Source organism: Nematolebias whitei, chromosome 12 (assembly GCF_014905685.2).
Source record: "Nematolebias whitei isolate Nwh7 chromosome 12, NemWhi1, whole genome shotgun sequence".
NCBI lineage: Eukaryota > Metazoa > Chordata > Actinopteri > Cyprinodontiformes > Rivulidae > Nematolebias > Nematolebias whitei.
The window spans coordinates 46,851,142-46,863,103 of NC_056509.1; the positions used below are offsets into that span (position 1 = coordinate 46,851,142).

The 11,962-nt window shown below is 39.7% G+C and overlaps 1 protein-coding gene across 1 annotated transcript in view; it reads left to right on the top strand.

Moving 5' to 3' along the window:
- hivep2a (HIVEP zinc finger 2a) overlaps window positions 1–5,337 on the top strand; it is a 24,465-nt gene extending 19,128 nt beyond the window's left edge. Inside the window, exons 12-13 of the mRNA XM_037685977.1 lie at window positions 3,147–3,266; window positions 4,592–5,337. Of these exons, the coding sequence (XP_037541905.1) occupies window positions 3,147–3,266; window positions 4,592–5,290 (819 nt within the window). The 3' untranslated portion in view covers window positions 5,291–5,337. The remainder of the gene's footprint in view (window positions 1–3,146; window positions 3,267–4,591) is intronic.
- The last annotated feature ends 6,625 nt before the right edge of the window (window positions 5,338–11,962 follow it).

The following is an 11,962-nucleotide window of genomic DNA, read 5'->3' on the forward strand; positions in this document are numbered from 1 at the left end:
GGTTTGGACATGGCCAGAGGAGGGACAGTGGTTTGGACATGGCCAGAAGAGGGACAGTGGTTTGGACATGTCCACAGGAGGGACAGTGGGTATATTAGTAGAAGGATGTTAGAAATGCAGCTGCCAGGAAAAAGACAAAGAGGAGATAAATGGCTGGAGTTAGAGAGGACATGGAGGTCGTTGGAGTGAGGACAGAGGACACAGAGGACAGAGTGAGATGGAGGAGGATGACTCGCTGTGGAGACCCTGAAGAGGGAAAGTTGAAAGCAGAAGTCAGTCTTAAATTTGTTTGAAAGAACACCAATCCCTCCCAAATTGCGAAAACGAATCTGAGAGATTGAGACGAGTTTCTGGACAGTCACGTCGACTTGGAGTGTTTTGAGACAGAATTAGTTGAACTAATTATTTTCACATATGTTCAGAGGACAACTCTCAACAGGAAATTGAGTCTTCCTAAACATTTAAGACATTCTTGAAGCGTCTTGTCAGATGTCGTTTGCCAACAGTTGTAGAGTTTTGTTTCACCTTGAACAGGATCAATAACGTATTTAATGATTCCACCATTAACTCTCCAGTGAACAGCTTTGATCAAGTAGAAATCAAAAGTCGTCTTCTTGCAGGACAATCCAGAAACCTTCATATTTAAAATCCAGTTTTTGGGGGTTGGGCTGTGGAGATTTATCCCATTTTTTTTCTCCGTTTCCTAAAACGTGTTCCGTGTTGCGTCTTTAAGCCGATTTACTTACAGATTTAAACACTTTTCATTTAGTCCGTCAGGAAAGTGGCAGAACTTTGAGATCCTCTTTAGTAAGTTTATGTGAACTTTTTGGTTCCTAACAGATTTTCTTGGGTTTTAATAAAACCCTGAGTACAAACAAGAAGAGCAGAAAGGAGGAGAGTAAGAGTCGGACGGAGGGAAGTCCAGCTCGGCTGAAGACCGGCCTGCTGGCTCTCGGCGGTAACGGGATCTTGGCTGGCGGTGATGTGGTTAATAACGCGGCTGTTTTTCTTCTTAAGAGCTTCGCTTCAAAGCCCGGCTGCTGCCGTCGGTTCCACTTAAACAAAACGCGAGGCGGAGAGCGAGACGCTCTGCAAGTAGATTCAACGACCGCGACTCAAACCAAAACTCTCAGCTTTCGTCTCTCAACTCTATTTAACTTCTTCATTTTTTACTAAACTGTTTTGTGTGGGCAGAAAGTTGTGCCATCAGAAACTGGGTTCATTGACTTAGAAACTGTATTTTGTTGGATTGAAAACTCAGTTTGACTACTTTAATTTTCAGTTAACTTCAGTTCCAAAGTTCAGTTTTTCGTGTCACGCATCCGGGTCCTCGAGAAAGCCTCGGAGCAATCAAACACAGATTAACAGATTGACGTTTCACATCAGTGAAACTTCCTTTACGGGAGTGTAGGCATGGGGTTCAGTTTCAAGGAGGCGGTAATGCAACAGAGTGGATGCAATCCGCCGTAAAACACCAAAGAAGAAGAACTTCCTTTACAACATATTTTGAGCTGGAGCAGTGGCGCACGTGACTTCATGCCTACTTCATGTGTGTTCAGTTTCTGCCCATGACGTTTCAGCAATTTTTTTTTTTTTGCATCCGTCCAGAGGACCTGAATTAACTTTGTTGGATATTTTCTCTAGAATTTCTTAGATGAAAGTTAGATTAGATATAGATCTATAATTGCCTATGATTCCTGAGTCAAGGTTATGATTGTTAAGTAAAGTTTTAATTACAGCAACCTTAAAGCTCTGTGGTACGTAACCATTTATTAGAGACAAATTAAGCAGATCCAAGACGTGGTTATTAATTAAGAGAAATACGTCTTTAAACAGTCGGGATGGGATCTAGCAGACGTGGATGGTTTGGATGAAGATATTATTTTTGACCATTCAGAGAGTTCAACAGGACAAAAACTGTCCAGACATAAATCAGGTTCTAGTGACATTTTTAAAGTTGCCTCATCTGACACAGAACCAGAGGCGATAGTAGGAAGGATGGTTTGAACTGTCTCCCTAATTGAATTAATTTTTATTTATAAAGAATCTTGTGAAGTCATCACTGCTTATAGTTGTGGGGACACATGGATCAACAGAGATGGGACTTTTCATTATTTTAGCTACAGTACTGAACAGAAAGCATAGGGTTATTTTTATTCTCATCTATTAAAGATGAATAATATACAGTTCTAGCCTTATGGGGAGCTTTTTTATAAGTTAGCAGACTATCTGTCCAAGATGAATAAAATTATTCAACGTTAGTGGAGCGCCATTTTCTTTCCAGCTTTCTAGACGCCTGCTATAAAATACATAACTCAGACTTGAACCAAGGAGCTCATCTCCTCTGACTGATTACTTTCTTTTTCAGTGGAGCAGCTTTATTGAGTGAAATTAGTAAAGAAGTTGTAAATTTTTCAACCAGATGATCGAAGTCACTTCTCTCTGATGCATTACTCTGCAACACAGAGGAAAATGATGGAAGAGGATCTTTAAACTTGGTTACAGCGTTTTCTGATAAGAACCTGCTCAGGTGAAATTTACTCTCAGTGACTGTGTAGCCATTTAATGTAAACTCAAAGGTTATTAACAAATGGTCGGACACAACAGGATTTTGAGAAGATATTACTAAGTTATTAATCTTAATGCCATAAGTCAGAACCAAATCAAGAGTGTGATGATGAGAATGAGTAGATGTGTGAATGTTTTGGGTAAAACCAATTGATTCTATTCAATTTTTAAAGGCATAGCCTTTAAAAATCATAAAACTGAAAATAAAAGTAATCAAACTGAATTTTCAATCCAACGAAATACATTTTCAAAGCAAAAAAAAAACATTCAGTTTCAAACCATTAAATTCAGTTTCAAACCGATGGATTTAATTTCTAATTTCGTGAATACAGATTCAGTCTGAACAATTCGTATTCGGTTTCTATTGGTACAAGTTCCTGCACGTAGTTTCGTACCCCAACTTAATTCAGTTTTTACTCTTTTTATCCAACTATTAAAAATAATTTTAGTCTTTTCTGGAGCCGTAAAATGTTTTTATCGTCTCTGAAGGGAACCGGTGGGTGAGCGGTTCTGGTGGAGAAAACGAGACGTATAGAAACATATCGAGTGTTTTATTGAATGTTCTCTTGTTCTTTCAGGATCACCATCCGGGTTCTTTGTTGCCCGGGGAACGAGACCAGGGTTCGGGTTGGGGGAACCAGTCCGGTCTGCCCCACCAGGTTTTGTTCAGTCATCTTCCCCTCCATTCTCAACTCCAGGTACTTCTTTTATTTGGTTCCACCCTGAATAATAACGTGTTAGAGACGAGCTCTTCATGAGATTTTATTTATTTATTAATCACGTATGAGACACTGCTCTCACGTCGACTCCATTTAATTAATTTATTCCTTTAAAATGTACATTTCAAACATTTTGGTTACCTGCAGAAGCATTTCTTCATATTCACCTGGATAAAAGCAACATTTCATTTATAAACGATTGTAAAGATTTATAATAACTTGTGAATAACTTATTTATAGAATGTTATTTAATCATTTATAAAGGGAGCCTGAACAGGAAGTCGTATTTATTTATTTATTTATTTATTTGTTTGTTTGTTTTTTTTTGTAAATGCACATTTCTCATCTTAAACTTAAACATTTATTAATTTTCTTAGCTTTGTTGAATTTGGCTTTTTATTTTAATTTTTTTGTTTCATCAATAATGTTAATTTTTGCACTTTTTTATATTTTAGTTATATTATTATACGTTTAAATTGATCTGTTGAGAGGTTTTTCATTTTTGTTACTTTTTCATTTTTAATTTGATCGTTTATTTTTGTTCAGTTTTTGGCGCTTTGCTATTAAAGTTTACATCGACTTAGAAAATAAAACTTACTACTTTATTAAGTTGTAAAATTGCTATAAATTTTAAAGCGTTTAAAGCAAAAGTAGATGAAAATGATACGAGTTAAATAATATAAATATGAAACTTGTGTTAGAAATGTTTAAATGTAGTCGTTCATTATTTTTCTAAATCAGAAACATTTGACTGAAAATAGAAAGTAAAGCTCATCGGTTTCCGCTCTGTTGGTTGTTGGACGTGGAGCGTGTTGGACGTGGAGCGTGTTGGATGTGGAGCGTGTTGGATGTGGAGCGTGTTGTGGAGCGTGTTGGACGTGGAGCGTGTTGGACGTGGAGCGTGTTGGACGTGGAACGTGTTGGTCGTGGAGCGTGTTGGACGTGGAGCGTGTTGGACGTGGAGCGTGTTGGACGTGGAGCGTGTTGGTCGTGGAGCGTGTTGGACGTGGAGCGTGTTGGACGTGGAGCGTGTTGGATGTGGAGCGTGTTGGATGTGGAGCGTGTTGGATGTGGAGCGTGTTGGACGTGGAGCGTGTTGGATGTGGAGCGTGTTGTGGAGCGTGTTGGACGTGGAGCGTGTTGGACGTGGAGCGTGTTGGACGTGGAGCGTGTTGGACACCAGCGCGCTTCAGACTCAAAACAAACTTTTTGTGTTTTAAATTTTGTTTTTATAAAAAACTAATTATAAACATTTTGACTCGACGTGTTCCTTTCATTTTAAAACTGTTTTTCGTCTCGCTCAGGTGCGTTCTCCGTTCCCGATGATCCCCATCGGGGGGATCCAGATGGTGCACTCTGTCCCGCCCGCCGTCACCACCCCGCTGGCCCAGCAGGGGGCGGAGCCAGCCGCCTCCCGCCTCCTCCTGCAGAAGAGTGCGTCAGAGGACTCCGTCGGCGGTGAAGCGGCCTACTTCTCGGAGCGGGGGAGACGAGAAGGAGAGGTGGGTGAGAGGGGGAGGGAGTCGACTTGTCCTCACCCCTCCTCGCGGGAGAGGGAAGGGGGAGGAGTTAGGCAGGAGCAGGAGGAGACCATCCGCACCTGCACCAAGGCCATCGCCTCACTCTGCATTGACTCCCAGGAGTCTGTCACGAGAGGAGGAGGCAGCAGGGGGGATGATGGGAGAACCAGAGGCCGAGCTCCTCCCTCCTCCCCCTCCATGTTGTCCTCCGACTCCCATCAGCAGCAGCAGAACTCCACATCGCCCCCACCTCACCCCTCCCCGTCTCCTCCTCAACCTCCTGGGATTCAGCACTTTAGTGGCCTGAAGCTGAGGCCTCCCCACCCGACCATCCCCACCTCTCCTCACTCCTCCTCCTCCTCCTCCTCCTCTCCTCACCCCTACAGCCAAGGACTGGACTCATTTCACCCTCCGACGGCCTCCATCAAGCTGGAGAACGATCCGGAGGTGGAAAGCACAAAAAGAAACAAGGACGTGTCGTAGGACGAAGCGATTTGTTTGTTTTTTATCGCAGGACGGGGAAAAGTGCAACGAGGAGAAAAGTCGAGACTTTTGCACAATTTGAGCGATTCCTCTGAATCAAGACGAGCAGCTCGTCGAGCAGGAGCTGGACGGGAGCTCTGCTGGTGGAACGTGCACAGCATGCCCGGCAGACTCTTCTTCAAAGAGCAAGCCTGACCAAAATCTGCTCGAACGCATCTCATCCAACGGTACATCCAACCAGTTCTACATGTGTGCCTTTTCTTTCATTCTTCTGTTTTTTGGGGCTTTTATTCTTTGTAAATACGATCAGCTTTGTAATAAATGCACCCCCCCCCCCCCCCTTTTATTTTGGACACCGTAAAAGTTGATGTGAAGTTCTGGATATTACTATGACGTACAGTTGCACTAAAACTTATTTTTATATGAGTGAATTGGAAAAAAACTGCATTTTTTGTGTACAGCTGCGATTCTATAATACTATTTATTGTTACCATGTTTCATAAATTGTACTTTCTTTTCTTAAACGTCGTCCATGCCTTTTTCTATGTGACGCATGGCGTTTTGCTGACGTTAGGGCGATGAATATTTACACTGTAACATGGCTTCGTATGTTAGACTTATTTATATCCAGTTGCAGAGGTTTATATCACTTACGGGCTGGGACGCATTAAAACTTTGGGGCTTTTATCGATTTACTGAGCTGTTTTTTGGGGGTGGAATAATTGTACAATTGAGTATAAATGACTTAAAAACAAGATGCACAAGTTTGGATTTGTTCTGGGTTTTCTCTGTCCCTGTTATTTTCTGGTTACTGGTTTCTGAGCAAGTATCCACCAAGAAGGTTGTGGCTCATACGACCGCTCTGACTGGTAGGAATGATTGACACTGGTTGCTTTCCTGGCACAGACGAAGTTTATTTTATTATATTTCACATTTTTCCCTCAGGTAGAGCTCAGGCTCCTAATGTTGGCTGCTGTGTCCAATCAGAAACCAGCTCTGACGCACGTTTGGGGTCGTTGTTCTGTTGGTTTGAGGTGAAGATGAAGAGTTTAAGTTATTCCTCCACTTGTTTTAGTCGCTCTGCCCCACAGCATGAGGCTCCCACCACCGTGCTTCAGTGTTCTCAGGTCTGAAAGCCTGGCCACGACTCCTCCAGTCACTCTTCTTCTTGGTCTCCAAAGTGTTTGGACGTCAAGCGCGGAGGCGTGGCTTTTGGAGTCTTCGTGGTCGCCATGGTGACCTGGCTTCACCGTTGCAGGTCGGAGATCATGGCCGGCCTTGGTGGTTCCTGAATATTCTCTTTACCGGCTTCTTTCTGTGCGGTGCAGTAGAGCTGTTGCCTCTCAGCGAGAAGGTCGTCGGTTCGAATCCCGGCGGGGTCCTTTCTGGGTGGAGTTTGCATGTTCTCTCCGTGCATGCGTGGGTTTTCTCCGGGTACTCCGGTTTCCTCCCACAGACCAAAAACATGCATGTTAGGCTGATGGTAACTCGTTGGGCGTTCCTGTTTTGTGTGTTGGTCAATCCAGTGAAAGCTGTCGAGTAAACGTTTTTTTTGTTTGTTTGTTTTTTTTTGGCGAAGAGAACATACAAGCTACCAACAGGAAGTTAACAAACCTTGGCCTTTCAAAGTTAAAGCACCTTTTACAACCTTGATTGGCAATCCTTTAAAGGTTTAGGTGAGTATTTGAGCCGGTGAGGATTAGAGGAAAATGCCTAAATGCGAACTTGTGCACCCATTTGTTTTTTTTAAATCATTGAAGTTGTAAGTTGCATCGTTCCACCCCGGAAAAAGAACGGTTCAGATAAATCCTTAAACGTCCAGCATCGATGTGACGGTGGTGGTCAGGATGAGTGGATGGAAACGTTCCACCACAGCTGTGTGTGTAAGTGAACCCTCTCCCCGCGGAGGTTTATGCTTAAAGGTTTATTATAATATTTACTCATCTGAACACATACAGTATATATATATATATTAAACCCACCTGTTTGTATCTGCACTCACCTTTTAGGAGACGTTCACGTTAAGGTTCTGTAGTTCGCTTGTACATTTTGCTGCTTTTCGCCCGCTGCTGTTTGGGATTCTTCCTCCCGTTTTATTTTCCTTTTCAAAGAAAACACTTTATTGTTTCAGTTCATTGTAATTTTTTATTTTCAGCTTGGAGACGCGCTCTCAGCATTAAGTGATGTCTTGCACCGTGGCGCTCTGCTGAAACGCTTCACCGTGCACTCCTCCTCAGCGGCGTTCAAGACGACGACACAAAATACATTCCAGTCCGTGTAAATGACAATTCTATGGGGTGCCGTTGGTAAAGTTACACAGTCAAAGATTAACAGCAATATTTGGTTTATTTAGCCTTTCATTAAAAAAAAGGTTTTTTAAGTCATGTTTTCACCATGTTATTCATACATTTATAAGTGTTCACTAGCCAAATGTTTAAGTTACAAGCTAAATATATTGTTTACAAACTAAATACTTAACTTTAGCGTGGAGCTAAATATTTAGTTTACAAACTAAATGTTTATGTCCAAGCTAAGTGTTTAATTTACAAACTTAATATTTAATTTGCAAGTTAAATATTTGATAAATGAATTAAATATTTAATTTTCAAGCTAAATATTTATTTTCCAAACTAAACATTTAATTTCCAAACTAAACATTCATTGTCCAAGCTAATCATTTAATTCCTAAACTATTTAATTGGCTAACTAAATATTTAGCTCGGACCTAAATATTTATTTTCTAAACTAAACATTCAATTTCCAAAATAAATATTTAATTTGCTAACTAAATATTTAGGTTGGACCTAAATATTTATTTTCAAAACTAAACGTTTAATTTCCAAACTAAACATTTATTGTCCAAGCTAAATATTTAATTTCCAAACTAAATATATAATTTCTAAGCTAAACATTTAATTCCTAAACTAAATATTTAGTTTGGACCTAAATATTTATTTCCCAAACTAAGCATTTAATTTCCAAAATAAATGTTTAATTTGCTAACTAAATATTTAGGTCAAACCTAAATATTTATTTTCCAAACTCAGCATTTAATTTCCAAAATAAATATTTAATTGGCTAACATATTTAGCTTGCTAGCTAAATATTTAGTTTGTAAATTAAACATTTAGCTTGGACATAAACATTTGTTTATTTTTTTCTTTCCTTTTCTAACCACTGTTTTTGTTTGTCCAAACAGGTCTCACTTGTAAATGAGTCTTCGGGGCTCAATGTGATTTATCTGTTTAAAAAAAGGTTGAATGAATTTAGTTTGTAAACTAAATATTTAGTTTGTAAATTAAACATTTAGCTTGGACATAAACATTTAGTTTGTAAACTAAATATTTAGTTTGTAAATTAAACATTTAGCTTGGACATAAACATTTAGTTTGTAAACTAAATATTTGTTGTGGCGCTAAATATTTAGCTTGCTAACTAAACTAAATATTTAACTTACAAGTTAAATATTTAGTTTGTAAACAATATATTTAGCTTGTAAATTAAATATTTAGTTAATGAACTATGACATTCATAAATATATGAATAACATGGTGAAAATTTGATGTTGAAAAAAATATTTTTTCTTATGAAAGGCTAAATAAACCAAAATATTGCTGTTAATTCTCGACTGTGTAACTTGACAAACGGCACCCCATACTTTTCTCCGAGAATTAAAAACACATTTGAACACAACAGTGATGCACGTTGCGTTCAAGGCCTCTGAGACAACTCGAACTCTGATGACGCACCTTATGTTTGCTCTGTGAAAATCCCAGCAGTCGCGTTTTTAGAACTGCTTAACGCTCTAGAAGCTGAACATAATTTAAGTAGTAATTATGATGTGGACTTCTCTGCACTGCTTTGTCGGCTCCCCTTCTCCTCTCCTGCACCCCCCCCCCCCCTTTTTTTTTGTAGCTAAGCAATATTTAGCCAAAACTCTGCGCATCAGCAGGGAGTGTATTTGTTGCAAGGCAACAATAGTGTACTTTAAAACAAAATCCTAAGATCAGGAGAAGAAGGGAGCGTTGTGGTGATGTTGGGCTGAGTCGGGCAGGCTGCAATGTGTCTGTGTCGTGTGTATTCCACCAGTATATCCTCTTCTTACCACTTGTTCTTTTCTATCGGTCCTTCCTCTGTTGTGTACACTTATGACGATGATGTCTTTAAAACTTCTCTCTTATCAAAGCACAAGTCATTGTATAGAAATGACAGGAATACAAAAAAACAAAAAAAAAGGTGAACGTGCATTTAAAAGGGTAACTTTGTGACGGTGTTCTGTGGAATTAATACGATTGTCATGTTTGACCCCAGCTGCAACGAGGAGTCGCAGCAGAAATGGAAGAAATGGATTGTTGTTTCCAAATAAATATAAATAGGAAAAAAACTAATCATTGTACTTTTTGTTTTTACAATATAACAAGCATGTCTGTCAGCTGTAAGCATTAGAGTTAGTGTCGGTTGGACTCTGTTTAAAACTGTTTTAGAATCGGAAATAACAAGAAGCGTTAAAAATATAAATATCTTTTTAACGAAAACGACAAAAACAAACTAAGTCTGTCCTTATTAACATTTGGAAGCGCTGCTGATCGTCATCAGTGGGCGCACCCGCCAGGACAGCAGCAGTTTTTATTGCTCTGTGTGTGTTAACACAACGTCAAGACAGAAAGACATCAGCAATGACCTGCGAGAAGAAACTGTTGCCACCCGTCAATCTAGGGTTTGTTCCAAACTACCTGGAGTCCATGATTCTACAGAAAGAGTGGAAAATATTTAAGACGGATGACAATCTCCCAGGAGGGGACGTCCCAGCAAATTTACCCCGAAGGTCAGACCGTGCATCACTTAGAGAAATGAGCTACAGGCCTCAGTCAGCAGGTTAAGGTCAAAGGTCAATGCTGAACATGACAGCATGACATTGAGAAGATTCATTTGAAGGAAGCACAAAACTTCTGGGATAAAACCAGACCAAAGGGCAGATGTTTACCCAGAATGCACTGCAGCAGATGCCTCATACTAAGTGTCAAGCACGGTGGTGGAGGGCCGATGGTTTGGGCTGCTTGCAGTCATTGTGTGGACCATGAACCTCTAGAGTCAAATGTGAAGCAAAAGAAATGTTGCCTTTCAGTTTCAGACATCTAGCAGCCTTCGCAGTCATTTATCAGATTATTGATTATTGATATCCTGCTTCGCCGGCCTGTCAGCAAAACTTTAACGACACGTCCCCTTAAAGGATGCATTGTTCTTTAAATGGGTCTTTTTATTTGTTGGGTGAAAGGAACAAGAACTGCGGTCGTGACCGTTTCAAAATGTCAAGTTCAAAAGACAAAAAAGTTGAAGTTACACTTTGAGTGACAGACATGGGTTTAAATATATTTTATAAATATTTGTTTTGTTGTTATTGACTGTCAAACTGATGCTGTGAGGCTTGAAGGCTGCAGAACTATTTTCTTCTTCATTATTCTATCTCTTTATTATCTGGGTGTCCAAATACTTCTTTAAAACGTCTTCAGTTGATCCAACATGCTGCTGCCAGAGTCTTAACTGGAGTTACTGGGAGAGATCATCTCTCTCCAGTTTTAGCTTCTCTCCAGTGGCTCCCTGTCAAATCCAGAATAGAATTCAAAATCTTACTTCTAACCAACAAAGCCCTCAACAACCTAGCTCCATCTTATATTACAGATCTTATTGTTCCATATTTTCCTAACAGAGCACTTCACTCTCAGACTGCAGGTTTACTTGTGGTTCCTAGAGTTTCCAAAAACAGAATGGGAGGAAGATCCTTCAGTTCTCAGGCTCCTCTCTTGTGGAACCAACTTCCAGTTTCTGTCCATGAGGCTGACACATTGTCCAGTTTGAAGACTTTCCTTTTTGATGAATCCTATAGTTAGGGTTGACTTGGGTTTCCTGGGCTGTCCCTTAGTTCTGCTGCTATAGGCTTAGACTGCTGGAGGACAAACTGACCACATGTCCTCTCTCTGCTGCTGTCTCTGCTTGCTCTACTCTTCATGCTTGTATTTGTAATCAGTGGTGTAATGGGTATACTGCGGTAAAGTTAGTTTTACGTTGGACACATCTGAAGCCACGAAGCGCGAATGTCCAATGTCCAATGTAAAACTAACTTTACTGCGGTTGGTCCGGATACTGTGCTTAGAAACCAAAGTACACCAGTTGGTAGAATGTAATCGTCAATTTATTTTGATTTTTAAGCATATTGAACATTTTTTAAAAATTCTTATGCTTATAGTTGAATAAATGTACAACAAACTTTGTGCAACTGTTGGCTTTGTGTTAAAAAACATATATAATTTATAAAACAGTATCAAAGCAAAACATGTTCAAGTATTAAGTACAGAAGTATTAATTATACAATAATAAGTTGGATAAGTGAATATAATAAACAAGCGCTGCATACAGACAGATTGTTACGTAAGCGTTTAAATGCCATTTAACATATCAATGACGTGCCCAATGATCTGTCATGTATCACTGGGCACTTTTAACTAGTTATACTGAAATTCTTAAGCTTTTCCAGTGAGTATACTCCGTATACCTGCGTATTGCAAAGAATACACCATTGTTTGTAATTATTTCTATCTTAACATGTTTTTTGTTTGTCCTCCTATAAAAAGTACACCTGAACTATAGAAAGTACACCTGAACTATAGAAAGTAC